Source organism: Cucurbita maxima, unplaced genomic scaffold (genome assembly GCF_002738345.1).
Source record: "Cucurbita maxima cultivar Rimu unplaced genomic scaffold, Cmax_1.0 Cma_Scf00044, whole genome shotgun sequence".
Classification (NCBI taxonomy): domain Eukaryota; kingdom Viridiplantae; phylum Streptophyta; class Magnoliopsida; order Cucurbitales; family Cucurbitaceae; genus Cucurbita; species Cucurbita maxima.
The window spans coordinates 222,750-237,182 of NW_019272060.1; the positions used below are offsets into that span (position 1 = coordinate 222,750).

A 14,433-nucleotide genomic window follows, 5' to 3' on the forward strand; every position below is an offset into this window, starting at 1 on the left:
AAAAATAGAGCGGGTGTCGGGTGACAAATCGTTGGTCACAGATTAATTTATTTACAAAATATATGCTGAGGTGTACATTGGACGACTTGGAATTAAGAAACTCCACAATGATATAGCCAGCTCAGATGACGCCAATGCCTAGCTGTAATTTAATTTCATTATTAAATAATAAAAACATCAAATAATTATGATTATTATTAAAAAAAAAAAAAAAAAAAAAAAAAAAAAAAAAACCTCTCCTCTCCTCTCTCTGTTTCGCGGTAGAAAAATTGTTGGAAAACACAAACAAATTCATTCCATATAAAATCCTAAATTCTCTCGCAAATTTCTCTCCATCTCTCTTTCTGAACGTCTTCTTCTTCTTCCTTGGAGAGAAAATAGGTGATCCAATCAAGACGAGGAGAAATGGGAGCTTGTGCGACTAAGCCGAAGGTTGACGGCGGCAAGGCTCCGGCACCTGAGCCGGAGAAGAAGGTGGAGGAGAAGGATGTTGATGCTGTAGTCGCTGTTGAGCCGGAGAAGAACGTTGAGATTTCAGTGGTGGAAGTTTCCGGAGAGGGAAACCAAAGCGATAAAGGCAAGGAAGTTGTTGATGACGACGACAATAAGGCGGATGATCAGAGAGTTAAAACCCGCTCACTTAGCAACTTGTTTAAAGAGGTATTTCGCAATCATCGTCTATTTTAGTTTTCTCGATTTTGTTTCGATTTTCTTCCGATTATCGTTTGCTAATCGTTTTTTGAATGTCTATTGAGAATCTGATGCTGTTTTTGTTGAGTATAATTAAATATGTTGTTTAAGGAATTCATCGTTATTCTTTTTTTCTCTGTTTATCGTTGAAGTTCTTTCTCGCTATTTGTTGTTCGTTGAATGGATTGTGCTGGTTGATTTTGAAATTAGGGGACTCGCGGCTGTTTGGTTCTTGAGAAAGAAATGGGAGAAAAAGTATAAGAAAATGAAGAATATGCTATTGATACCTGGAGTTTCTCTGTTTCTGAATTGAATTTTTTATAGCGTTTTCATATTTTCTTTTGGAGCCTCTGGAGTTTATTCGCGAATCACGGCGGTTTATCGGGAACCAAACAGATTTGTTTACTCTTTTCCAGAAAAAAAAACCTTTATCCTCTTTTGGACGTAAAGCGAACTGAACAGTCGTCCCAAAGGTAAAAAGCGATGTAAATAATTGCAATTATATTTTCCAAAATGGCCCACTTCCTCGTAATTTATGACTTGTCGGCATCCTAGAACTTAGAGATTCAACTTTCAAGGAAAAATTTCACCTCATTTCCAATGGTTTCCTTTTCGATTCAAGAACTCTGTTTGTTTGATTGGACGTTCCGAGACTTCGATAATTTAGGTTCGAATCTTTAGCGCTAAAGAATCAATACATAGAATCTTCCATAATCCACAACACATTCGTTTGGTGACAAACAAAAGTGTCTTTCCTTGAGGGGCCCCCCTTTTTCCTCATCTTTCTTCTATGGCTGTTTCATGGCTCATTGAACCTTACCTGTTTGGCTGCACCTTATAGTGGTTTCTTTCATTCCCATGTGATCTTGATGGGAAAAGGGTTGATGCATTTTTCACCCGCACGTTCGGATACGGCATGTCCCCAGGGCCCTAGTTATGCATTCCTGCAACCAGCAAAACACAGTTGGATTCGAGTAAATATTGATCTGTAGGTTATGTTGATAGTTGGCCTTAGGATCAGCTGACCTTCCATAGGTTGTACTTTTATTGTCTCTGCTTGTAACGACCCTAAACCCACCGCTAGAAGATATTGTCCTCTTTAGGTTTTCCCTTTCGAGCTTTCCCTCAAAGTTTTTAAAACGCATCTTCTAGGGAGAGGTTTCCACATTCTTATAAAGAATGATTCGTTCTCCTCCTCAACTGATGTGGGATCTCACACCGCTCCTAATAGTTTGTTGTTTGTGCATTGCTTGGAAAATGACTGTTGATCAATATGATCTTTGCATTGCTAATTGGTGGGTGCCCAAATTGATTTTGTATTATAAATGAGATGTGTGTTCGTAAATGGCTAGCTAGCTTAGCTGTAGCTGTGCTTTGAAGTTGTCGGTTTGAACTGCTTCAAAATATGGGACACAAAGTTTGGTTTGATCTACTCAGATCAATTTTGTTTTGAAAAATATGTTATGGCAGCTAAAACTTTCTTTGCTTATAGTCTAAATCTGAATATACTGCAGAAAGAAGGGAATGAATCAAATGAATGTGAGAAGCCAGCAGGGGAAATGAAGGCACCTCAAACTGAACTAGAAACTGAAAAGTGTATAGAAGAGCCCCAAACAAAGGTGCCTCAAACTATAGCAGAAACTGAAAAACATACTGACGAAGCCGAGACAAAGGTGCCTCAAACTGTTGTTGAGACTGAAAAACATATCGACGAAGCGGAGACGAAGGTGCCTCAAACTGTAGTAGCGCCTGAAAAACATACAGATAAAGCCGAACTAAATGCGTCAGAAACCGAGTCAGAAAGGATACAGATCGCTGATGTTGTTCCCACAACTTCTGAGACCCTTCCTGAGGAGAAAGTAATCTTGCCTTCACCACCTGATGAAACTGAAGTAGTGACATTAGTTGAAGCAACACCAGCAGCAGATGAGACCAAAGCATCTGAGAAGAAAAAAGAAGATATCATTGATGTCAAGAAGACCGAAACGGAGACACCGAAAGAAACCGAACCGAAGCCCGCTGCTCCAACGGAAACCAGTACTGAGGCAGCACAACAAAACGATGAAGTAGTGAAGGTAATTGGTGAGGAGAAAATAACAAGCTGATGAAAAGTGAAGTATTGAAAGTATAAGAAGACGCCTTTGTTGTTGGCTGTTTAAATTTATGATGTGGGAGAAACTTTGCCCAAAGAAGACGTGGCTGCAATCTGCCATGATGATCAAGGTTAGATTGTTGTGTTTGGAGGCTTTGTTTCTATTGTTTTGTTGTATATCATTTGTTGGTTTTTCATTGAGTTGCTCATCCTCTTTCCTTTGCTTTGCATGTAGACATACGAGTTTGTAAGATTAATATGAACATAGAATGCCCTCTTTTAAATGTGAAATTTACAATTCTTCATCATGTTGACTCTGGAATTTGCCTCAACTTCATTCTCATTTCTGTCTTTGAAACTATTTCTAGAAGGGTCAATTGATTGTAGCAATGCTATATACTTATGTTCATAATCAATATGAGCTCCTTAGCGACATTGTTCAAGTACGGAGATGGAATTGCTTTCATTTGTATGGGTCATACTTCTTCAATTGTGCGGCATTGTGATTTTTACACTAGGCCAAGTCATTTGACTTGACCTTATCTCTGCTTGGGGCCAAGGTTTCTCAATGCAATGTCACATCTCATTGCAATCTCAGTTCCCAACAATATGACCCATGTATTGTGATGCTATCCCATGTCTCGGGATAGCTCGACTATCTTGGCTTGTTCAGATACATTTGTTGAGAACTGACCCATGTGTCGATCATCTCATCGAGATATCCTAAACATCAATCCATCTAGGTTCTCATTGGGCATTGGACTCTCCTGTGTCCATGCTAGACCATTTATGGCATTCGTTCTGAATAACTGGTGCATAATCCAACCTTCGACACATGGGCTGTAGTGTCGCCTGATACTATCCTTGAAAAACCCATTTCAAAAGAAGTCGCCCGAGACACTTGTCTCGGAATGCTTTCCCTCACTGTGACACACGCATGTGCCACATGGTAGCCGCTTAGGCCGTAGGGCCCATGGGTGGTGGAGAGTTGACACTATACCTCCCCTAAGGTGCACTTTGAGGCATTTTTAAATTAGCTGGAGATATGATTTTGATGAATGGACATACGGTATCGTGGAGCGTTCGTCCAGTGTTTAATTGACACCAAATTTGGTGAGCTTTCATATTTCATATAGATGGATTTGGCTCCAGAATCACATACCCAAATTTCCTTCAGAATCCTGCCTTTCGAGGTTAAGTCCCGAGGCCCTACCCAACTCAACCCTTCAACAAGCCTATCTTTAACACTCTTGTTTACTCGTTGCCCTTATCTTGATTATTCCTTGTCTTCTCTTCTCTTCTCTATGTGTTCGTGTTGAACAACACTAACTTTTATTAGATTTCAATTGATTTTGTTTGTCTTAAATTGCACACAACTTTAGGCTATTGTATTTTTATTTTACCTTTATTTTATTTGCTTTTGTCTTATCTTTTTCATCTAAAAATTGAAATTTAAAAAATCATGTCGTGTGAGTTCAATTAATATCCACGATAGTATTTCTCCAAAATTGGCTTCACTGACAGTGTTGGTACATCTCCATATTTAAATATAAGCATCCCAATTTTTAACAGAACCCGCCCTCTCTCACGAGACCAAAACTTGAGTCTAGTGCCACAAGGGTGTAGAAACATCTCCCTAGTAGATACGTTTTAAAACTATGAGGTTGACGACGATACATAATGGGCCAAAATGGACAATATCTTCTAGTGGTTCGAGAGGAAAACAAAACATTCTTTATATAAGGGTATAGGAACCTCTGCCTTAGACGCATTTTAAAATTGTGAGCCTGACGGTAATACATAATGTGCAAAAGCAAAAAAATATCTACTAGAAGTGGGCTTGGGCTATTACAAATAATTCGTTGGAATAGCTCAATTGGTTAGAGCGTGTGGCTGTTAACCACAAGGTATCTTGACTTTCATTTATATGCACCTTCATCAAATGTGGGCGTCATAAGTGGAATTTGAACTCACGCACTAATAGACACGTGGAAACATCTCCCTAATAAACGCGTTTTAAAACGATGAGGTTGATAACAATACGTAATGGGCCAAAACGGACAATATCTTCTAGCGGTTTGAGAGAGAATCGAAGCATTCCTTATAAGGGTGTGGAAACCTCTCCCTAGTAGATGTGTTTTAAAACGGTGATGCTATGGCGATACATGATGGGCCAAAGCGGATAATATCTGTTACTGGTGGGCTTGAGCTATTACAAAAGATATCAGAGTTAGTCACTGGAAGGTGTGCCAGTCCAAAGGGCGTGGAAACATCTCTCTAATAGACGCGTTTTAAAACTATGAGGTTGATAACAATACGTAATGGACCAAAACGGACAATATCTTCTAGCGGTTTGAGAGAGAATCGAAGCATTCCTTATAAGGGTGTGGAAACCTCTCCCTAGTAGACTTGTTTTAAAACGGTGATGCTATGACGATACATGATGGGCCAAAGCGGATAATATCTGTTAGTGGTGGGCTTGAGCTATTACAAAAGGTATCAGAGTTAGTCACTGGAAGGTGTGCCAGTCCAAAGGGCGTGGAAACATCTCTCTAATAGACGCGTTTTAAAACTATGAGGTTGATAACAATACGTAATGGGCCAAAATAGACAATATCTTCTAGCGGTTTGAGAGAGAATCGAAGTATTCCTTATAAGGGTGTGGAAACCTCTCCCTAGTAGATGTGTTTGAAAACGGTGATGCTTATGGCGATACATGATGGACCAAAGCGGATAATATCTGCTAGTGGTGGGCTTGAGCTATTACAAAAGGTATCAGAGTTAGTCACTGGACGGTGTGCCAGCGTGGGCAGTGAATTGTGAAATCTCACAATGCCTGGAGTGGAGATGAAACATTCCTTATAAAGGTGTAAAAATCTTTCCCTAGTAGACACATTTTAAAATCGTGAGGCTAACCGCGATACATAACGTCCAAAAGCGAACAATATCTACTAGAGGTAGGCTTGGACTATTACAAATGATTGACTAGAATAGCTCAGTTAGAGGTTCAAGTCCTCCTTTTTTTTATAGCAATGAACTATGTCGTCATTGACGGGTCTTGGCTATCACAAATGATTGGTTGACCAATAACAAAAATTTTAAGATTTATCTAAAAATACATAAACTAAATTTAAAAAATGAAATGAAATAAAATGAAAGCCTAAAGGAAAATAGTGAGATGTCATGATTTAGTTGTGTCGCTTCCTTTCACTGGCAAACTGCATTCTCTGTCTATTTCTTTTAGCCCTAAATTGAGTTTCAGCTCTTTGCTCTTTCCCCATAGCACACTGTACAGACCTGCGATCAATAAGAGCCCTCCTATACCACTACAACCAACCAAAAAACAAACAAACAAACAAGCAAATTATTATTAACACGTCTAACTATTAAATTTAACTCTATTGAGATAGTAACGATCTTTTAATAGAATATTCAATTTTGGGTCGAATAAAAAAGCAAACCCTTAAGTTACCTTCCGAGGCTGATATTCTCGCCAAAAAGAAAGGCCGAACCAAGAGTTGTAAGGACAAGAACAATTGGTGTTGACATGGCTAAGAAAACGGGCCCTTTCTTCTTAATGAGCCACGTTTGAATAGAATATGTAACCCCAGTTGCCACTATTCCCTGCACCAAATATTGTTATCTTTATCGATTACTAGATAAACGTAGATTTAAGCATCAAAGCATGAATTTGAACCTCTCATTTCAAATTAGGGTTAAGTAAATATGAACGATTAGTCGAGCATGTTTGAAATAAGTAGACTTAAAATAATTTCTTTATGATTTATGGATTTTGAACTATGCCTTTATATTTTTAAGTAGGGGTTGGTCAAATAAGAATAGAACATAGGGAAATGATTTTATGGTTATAATGCCTTAAAAAAAAAGACCCAAGAGAATCTGAGTTTAGCCATGAGCTTACTATGCCTTGATTAGAATTGTGATCGATGTTACTAGAGTCAAGGTCACTTCCCGATCCTTGACCGTGTCGTGTGGGAATTATTAAGTTAGGTAACTAGCTAACTTTAGTAGTGAACCTATCTCAATTAATAGAGGTATGCATGAGTACTTAGGATGATATAGATTGGTATTGATGGGATAGTCCCTTGATAGTAGAACCTTATTTGTACAACATCGTTTGTGGAAATGAACAAATTTCTCCCAACAAGTCTCTTGGGTCGTAAATTTGCAGACAAGATAGGTGAGGGATCACATAGTTACCAAGTAGTTAGTAGTCCTAGAATTGGACGTGACATTTTGGACCTTACTTAGGGTTCACCAACTAATCCTTTGTAGATGAAAAATTAGTATGGATCTAACTCTTTTCTATAAAGTCCCTTAGTTACATAGAAAAGGTTCACTACTTGGGGATTTTCATCTACATAAAATGTGAGAAAGGCTTAAACGAATGAATATTTGTAAAAGACTCAATGTGACGTCCGAGTAAATGAGGGGTACCAAGATCATATTAGAATGATATTGATCTTAAGAATATGATTCTTAAGAAAGGCTTAAATGAATTGAAGTTAATATCTACACAAATAAGGTACACTTTCATTTTTGATGTCTCAATTGTAAGAACTCTAAAGTTAAGCATACTTTAAACCAATCCTATATTTGGCGACTTCTAGAAATTTTCTTAGGAAACATGTGAAAAAAGACAAAAGCATGCTGAAAAGACATGTTAGTTTGTGGGGATAAACTTCACTCTTAGAAGCGACAAATAAGTGACATGGTCATGTCATAGGGGATGTAGGAGAATGTTGTGTCATCAGTGTTGAATCTAGGTTCTAAATCTTGGACATAATGCATTACAAATGGCATGAGTGGTACCTCTCCTAGTAGGATGTAATTCAAGGACAAACTCACGTGGAGTTGGTGGGCATGTGATGCCCGAGTAAATAAGAGATACATGAATGAATCGATATTATATTTGAATGAAAGTGATTCGAATGATAGGATTTATGAGAAATACTTTAAAAAAAAAATGAAATTACTACCTATACCAACCAGGTACACTTTTTTGTCTTAGTTTTTCTTAGATTTTCTTAGAAGGTGACCTAACACGAGCCATGTTGGCTTTACGCTAAACGAACCAAGGTGGAGTTGGTGGGCATCTTAGAAGGTCACGAGCAATCCTATGTTAGGTGACCTTCTAAGATTTTTTTTAGAAAGTATGTGAATGAGGACAACATGGTTCGTGTTGTTCTTTGGGGATAAACTTCACTCTTAGAAGCGACGATTTGTGTATGCATTCACGATGATAACTTTTTTAACATCAACAAAATTCAAGTAAAGAACAAAATAACTTACACAATATACAACGGCAAGAAGTCTTAGATCCCAACCCAATTTCCATTCGTCAAGGTCTCTCTCCAAAGCAATGGCAACAATAAACGATTGAAACGAGCTAACAAGACATTGAAGGGTTGTGAAAAGAAGCGTTGAAGGATAACTTTTCAGTACGAACGCCTGTATTAAACCAAAAAACTCGATAATTAAAAACAAAATCGTTATTAAACACGTCTTGACTCGTAGAATTAGAAAGAAATTAAGTAAGTACCTGAAGAACAAGTGATAAAGCCCATAAGATATTTGAAGCCATCATTAGGAGGCAACCCTTTAACCAAGTGTGGGTTGAAGCATCATGAAGTTCATGTTGATTATGTATAGTAAAAAGGTGGTGATCGTTAAAGAGAGTGAGTTGAGGGCCTTTGTAGAACACCAAAACCAACACACCGCCCGTACAAAACACTATTCCTCCAACCTTTGCTAATCCTACAATTGACCTTAACCTCAACACCTCCAACCTGCCAAACAATGAACCAAAATGTTACCATTTTGTAATAAATTTGAACAACACCGACCAATTTGTAATTAATTTCTGTTTATATTTCAAATGGGGTGTTGTTTCCTTTTAAGTTTTGAAATTTTTTACCATATTTATGTGTATTTTATCGTACTTTTGTTTGTCTTTTTTGTTATGGTCTGTGCTTCGAAACCTAGAAAATTAGATCGTTACATGGTCGGTGAGATTGAGAATTAGGATTGGAGATCGAAAGAATTGTGAGATCCCACAATCACACATTGGTCGGGGAGGAGAACGAAACACCCTTTATAAGGGTGTGAAAACCTTTCTCAAGCAGACACGTTTTAAAGCCGTGAGGGGATGTTCGAAAGAGAAAGCCCAAAGAGGACGACAGTATCTGCTAGCAGTTAGTTTGGGCCATTACAAAAAATAGGTTTTTTATTTTTCGATACCATAATTCAATGAGAGAGAATAGGATGATTAAGAAAGACTTTAAAAGAATTGAAAATTACTTCCGATACCAACAAGATGCACCTTCTTGGTGGCTCAATCGTAGGAACTCTAAAGTTAAATGGAAAGAATCTGTGTTGGTTTGTGGGGATAGATTCTGGGGATAGTCTTCACCCTTAGAAACGAGGAGTAAGTAAAGTCACCATGTCGTAGGGAAATGCTGAAGCTATTATGTGCCGAATTTAGATTCCAAACCCTAACCTGTTATCAAGATATAAAAGCTAAGAAAGGCTTAAATGGATGGAAAGTTACTACCTATACCAACAAAATACACCTTTCTTTTTCGGTGGCTTAATCTTATAACTCCAAAATTAAGTGTGTTTTGCTGGGAACAATTATTTGATGAGGGACCTCCTGTAAGTTTTTATAGGAAGTATGTGGATGAGAATAAAACATACTGAAAGAACTCGGGTTGGTTTGTAACTGAAAAGACCCATGTTGATTTGTTGGGATAGTTTTCACTCTTAGAAGCAAGAAATAAGTAAAGTGACCATGTCACAAGGGGTGCAGAGGAATGTCGGGCCGATCATGTGCCGTATTATGATTCCAAATCCTAGGCATGATTTATTACGCTAAACTTCTGATTTAACCTAAAACTATTTAATAATTAAGTCCAATTAGATACCTAATGAATCTTTTTTAAGTTTAAGAACATATTAGATATTACTCCAAAATCATATGAACGAAAAGCTTGAAAGTTTAAAGACCAAAATTAAAATCTGTAGTTTACCTAAATAGAAGAGCGAAAAGAAAGGTAAAGACTGGAATAGAATTTACGGTTGCTGCAGCTAAACTCGCCGATGTATAAATAAGAGCAACCCCCTGAAGATCGAGACTTGCCGTGATCCTACGAATAGAATAACAAACATTTGAGGTTACATAATTTGGTTTTTAGGAAATTATGAGTTAGATTATTTAAAATAGAATCATGTTCAAATGAATTACTAACAACATCTTAAATTTATTCTCTTATAAAACTTGATTTTACTTATAAAGTTGAAATTGTAAATTGATTTCTTTTCTATAAAATATAAAAGCATTGATTTTTGGTATATAATGATTTTGCATCTCTAGTTTGATCTATAATATATATACATACTTCCGTAACAAATAGAGATGGTCTATTTAACTCTCAAGACCTCAAAACCGTGTCTCGAACAGAGTTAGAATATTTTATAGTTAACTCTCAAGACCGTGTTTTTTTAAAAATAAAAATTAGATCTATTATAAACGTTGAAACTTCACGAGTTATTTGTTTAAATGTTTGCAAATTTAAAACTACAAAATCTAAATCCTTTCATGCAAGTTATACAAGAACAAATGTGTTTTTTTAACCAAAATCAAAGAGAGGAGCAATAAAAGCATACCCAAATAAAGAAAGCATAAAGATCTTGGCGAAGGTTACAAATGAGAGGGGAGGCGCAGTTTTCCTGAGAAACAAACAGAAAATTAAAGAGAGAAGCTAAGAAAATGAAGAAAGAAAAACAAAATTGTAGACTAAAAAAGAGTTACCATTCAAAATACAAAGCGATGGGTAGCAAGAACAGTGTGGCTATGGCTTGCCTATAGAAAACAAAGATAAAGTTGTTCATTCCGCCATCAAAGGCAGCTTTGGACAGCAGAAACATTCCTGCATATATGCTGTGTCTCAGTAACACTGCAAAATAAGGCTTCTTTTCCATCTTCCTCAAACTCTGTAATTTGATTGGTTCTTTGATTGGTTCATGATGACGAAGCCCATGACCGTTCTAGTAGACCAAACACCTAAAAATTGTGAGAAGCGATCAGAGAACAGAGCCATAACCATAATGCTTCTAGAATCAGATTAGCCTCAAGAGCTAGTCTTGAAAATCTTGGAATTGAGAGTTAAGGTTAAATCATTTAGATGTGTTAAGAAACTAGCTAACCTCCACGGCACTAAGAAAGGACTAAGAAAGCTTATCATGCCTATATAGTTGTTGACAGTATCACTAGAGCCTGTTTCCTATTTCCTTTGATACATCATTGGTGGTGTATAGTAACCTAGATTGAACCTAATAGTACTCTTACTGAGCTGTAGGTATTTAGGAACTTGTACCTCTGCTCTCTTCCAATGACCTGTCTTCCTCTTTTTCACACCGTGATCCTTGGCTTTTGAAATAAGAGGTCGGATCGATCGGGGTCATGCGTTTTGGATACAGAAATTGGGCTTTTCTCTTATTAGTCAAGTTGCTCGAGGCCAGAAAATTGGAATACATTGGTTAGATAGGATAATGCATCGAGCTTACCAATTAGGTATCCCTATCGTGTGTTGAAATAGGTCAAGGGCCTCCTAAACATGGTTGCAACTCTATAGATTCATCCTCAATGGAGATAAGGGACTACATAGGTAGACTCAATACTTAGCCGACACACGAATCCTTTACGTATATTCTTGAGAAAGGGTCATCAGTTAACTTGACACAGATGATATTTAGAGTCATGATGGCGTAATTCCCTCTTTATGAGATGATTATGATAACGTCACACCTCAAAAATCCAAGATACCAATGAAGGAACAGAAAAGGTGAATAAGTACCAAATTTTTAATGGGTTTGTGATGAGCATGAGAACCACTCAAAACTTCGAAAACTCTGATAGTTGTAAAATCTAAGTTCGAACTTCCTATAACCAAGAGAAAAGTTTGGGATAACTTACTAGGTTAGATGAGTCAAAAACCTTAAAGCATTTTAAATTCACCAAATACAACTTTTCTTTTTTATATGGAGTTAAAAGAGGAGGAGCGTCATCCTCCAGTATCAATCCTATGTGTTAGAGGTTGTAGTTTTTTTTATTTTTTCAACAATTTTATTTTATATGGTAAACTTAGTATTATTTGTTTTTCAATTGCTTGTAAAGTGATTTCAAATTAGGGTTTTTATCTTCATTTGATCAACAAAGTAATCCGAACCTTATTTTCTTTCACGGTGATTTCTTATCATCTTGACATTCTTGAGTATATTTAGATTTAAAAAATAAAGTTGATTTTAGAGTTAAACATTTAACTAGGATTTTGTATATTACGAAGGTTCTAAGGTTCAACATACTAGGATTACCATGAGATCTCAAATGAAATCAAACACTTAAGTTACCTTCCAAGGCTGATACTCTCGCCAAGAAGAACGGCAGAAGAAATAGTTGTAATGACCAGAATAATTGGCGTTGACATGGCTAAAAAAACTGGTCCTTTCTTCTTAATGACCCATGTTTGAAGAGAATATGTAACCCCAGTTGCCACTATTCCCTGCATATTATTGATTTGGTAAGTATGTATATAAAAATGGTGAAAAAAATGGAAAAAGTTGTCAAAATCAATCCCAGAGGGGTATTTTAGTCATTTATGTTCTCCATTAGAGGTATCAAGTGCCAAATTCAAATTTCAAATCATTATCAGAATCCTATGCATGCATGATACATTACAAATGGTATTAAAGCAGTATCTCTCCTAGTAAGATGTAAATAAAGGACGAATCAAGGGAGAAGCTAGTGGCCATTTGACGCCCTAATAAAGGATGGACGTGAACAAATTGATACCACATCCAAATGAAAGTAATTTTAAGGATAGGATCCTTGAGAAAGACTAAAAAGAATTGAAGTTACTATCTATACCAAAAAGGTGCATTTTCTTTTTGAGTGATTCGATGATAAGAACTCCAAAATTAAGCATGTTTAGCTTTGAGCAATTTTAGGTTGGGCAACTTCTCGAAAATTTTCCTAGGAAGCATGTAAGTGAAGATAAACAAATGTGAAACCACCCGTTTTGGTATGTGGAGATAAACTTCCCTCTTGAAAGTGATAATTAGGTAATGTTGTGTATGTGAGGATAGACTTTACTCTAAAAAGTGACCATCAAATGACACAATCATGTTGCATGAGATATAGGAGAATGTCAGAGTCAACCAACAAAATGACTTACACAATATGCGACCGAAAGAAGTCTAAGATTCCAAGACAATTTCCATTCGTCAAGGTTTCTCTCCAAAGCAATGGCAATAACGAACGATTGAAACGAGCTAACAAGGCATTGAAGACTAGTGAATAGAAGTGTCGAAGGATAACATTTCAGTACAAATGCCTGCGTTAAATCAAAGAACTCGTTATAAATTTTTACGATCCTTCATAAAAAGACATTAAAAATAATTATGAAGTAAGTACCTGAAGAACAAGTGATAAAGCCCACAAGGTATTTGAAGCCATCATTAGGAAGCAACCCTTAATCCAAGTTTGGGTTGAAGCAACATGAAGTGGATTTTGATGATGTTTTTGTATAGAAAAAAGGTGGTGATTGTTAAAGAATGTGAGTTGAGGGCCTTTGTAGAACACCAAAACCAACAAACCGCCCATACAAAACACTATTCCTCCCACCTTTGCTAATCCTACTATTGACTTTAGCTTCAACATCTCCACCCTACCAAACATTTTCTTTCCCTTAGAGATTAACAATGAGGAAAATATGGTAATGGAAATGCTTGAATGTAACGCTTTTAAATATCCGATAATATTTTTGGGTTGGGTTTACTGTAATAAGGTCAATTCTAAAAAGAATAATCATGTAGCAGTTGGAAAAGTGAAAAAAAAAAACAGACATAAGAATGTAGAGTGCTATTAGTACAATCAGAAAGGTCAATGTAGGGACCAAACATAGAAAGATGAGCGAGGATCTAAAAAGAGTAGCGAAACAAAAGGCTAATAATGTCCATGACTCCTTCGTTTGCATTAAATTGATATAGAGTATAGTAACTACACATATGAACTGTGTAACCCGATAAGAAATTTAAAATCTAATTTTTTTCTTTTATTGAGAGTCTTAAAGATCTAATTTAATAAAATTTAATTTCAAAATTATAAAGAGGAAAAAGTACTGGGAGAACTCTCCTAATTCAAGAAAATATAAAATAAAAAGGGTGGAAAAGAACAGTAAAAGACAATCTAGAAGGGTAGTTTGGTCATTCTTCCCTCCTCATAATCAAGCACCTAAGGAGGTTAGTAAAAGATAAGCAAAAGAAAAGAAAAAAAAGGAAAAGAGGACACGAGAAGAAAAGAAAAGAAGTAGAGAGAGAAAGAAAGTTATAAAGAGAGGGAAGTAACCGCCATATCAGTCGTGAGGAGTTTGATTCTAGTCGAGTTTCTTCATGAACCCTTCATAAAGTCTAGAGGAGAAGCATTCTGGACCTTTGAATCATCCAAAACCGTCAAGAAACGAGGAAAATCAAAAGATAAGTTCTTGAATCCTTGTTCTCGAATTTCTCTTAGATCCTTGAAGAATATTAGAAATTAGGTTCTGAAATTTGAGTATGTTAATCTAGGGAGTACT

At 36.5% G+C, this 14,433-nt stretch overlaps 3 protein-coding genes across 4 annotated transcripts; 1 reads left to right on the forward strand and 2 right to left on the reverse strand.

Annotated features, from left to right (window-relative positions):
- The first annotated feature begins 234 nt into the window (after positions 1-234).
- On the forward strand, positions 235-3,099 carry LOC111470338 (brain acid soluble protein 1 homolog). 2 transcript variants are annotated; one of them, XM_023115890.1, is made up of 3 exons: positions 235-660; positions 2,205-2,309; positions 2,364-3,099. In XM_023115890.1, the coding sequence occupies exons 1-3, from the start codon at positions 406-408 to the stop codon at positions 2,793-2,795; spliced, it is 792 nt and encodes a 263-aa protein (XP_022971658.1). In that variant the 5' UTR covers positions 235-405; the 3' UTR covers positions 2,796-3,099. The 2 variants fall into 2 exon arrangements, with proteins under 2 accessions (XP_022971658.1, XP_022971657.1); XM_023115889.1 differs by having other exon boundaries at positions 2,205-3,099.
- Positions 3,100-5,963: 2,864 nt separating this feature from the next.
- On the reverse strand, positions 5,964-13,553 carry LOC111470324 (WAT1-related protein At5g64700-like). Its single transcript, XM_023115879.1, has 4 exons — positions 13,275-13,553; positions 13,036-13,194; positions 12,212-12,363; positions 5,964-6,108 (listed from the first exon to the last, which is right to left on the reverse strand). Exons 1-4 carry the CDS (start codon positions 13,536-13,538, stop codon positions 5,964-5,966), a joined length of 720 nt encoding a protein of 239 aa, XP_022971647.1. The 5' UTR covers positions 13,539-13,553.
- Positions 6,251-10,814, reverse strand: LOC111470340 (WAT1-related protein At5g64700-like). Its single transcript, XM_023115892.1, has 6 exons — positions 10,614-10,814; positions 10,469-10,531; positions 9,832-9,948; positions 8,346-8,592; positions 8,096-8,254; positions 6,251-6,406 (listed from the first exon to the last, which is right to left on the reverse strand). The coding sequence occupies exons 1-6, from the start codon at positions 10,781-10,783 to the stop codon at positions 6,251-6,253; spliced, it is 912 nt and encodes a 303-aa protein (XP_022971660.1). The 5' UTR covers positions 10,784-10,814.
- Positions 13,554-14,433: the final 880 nt, after the last annotated feature.

Bases quoted from the DNA above. Each gene is read 5' to 3' on its own strand.
- LOC111470338 (XM_023115889.1), top strand. From the start codon at position 406: ATGGGAGCTTGTGCGACTAAGCCGAAGGTTGACGGCGGCAAGGCTCCG. The intron at 661-2,204 runs GTATTTCGCAAT...AATATACTGCAG, and splicing joins TTAGCAACTTGTTTAAAGAG to AAAGAAGGGAATGAATCAAA.
- LOC111470340 (XM_023115892.1), bottom strand. From the start codon at position 10,783: ATGGAAAAGAAGCCTTATTTTGCAGTGTTACTGAGACACAGCATATAT. The intron at 10,532-10,613 runs GTAACTCTTTTT...TTTGTTTCTCAG, and splicing joins ATCGCTTTGTATTTTGAATG to GAAAACTGCGCCTCCCCTCT. The intron at 8,593-9,831 runs GTAAACTACAGA...ATTGTTTGGCAG, and splicing joins CTTTTCGCTCTTCTATTTAG to GTTGGAGGTGTTGAGGTTAA.
- LOC111470324 (XM_023115879.1), bottom strand. From the start codon at position 13,538: ATGTTTGGTAGGGTGGAGATGTTGAAGCTAAAGTCAATAGTAGGATTA. The intron at 13,195-13,274 runs GTACTTACTTCA...GATTTAACGCAG, and splicing joins CTTTATCACTTGTTCTTCAG to GCATTTGTACTGAAATGTTA. The intron at 6,109-12,211 runs GTAACTTAAGTG...GGTTGGTTGTAG, and splicing joins GAGAGTATCAGCCTTGGAAG to TGGTATAGGAGGGCTCTTAT.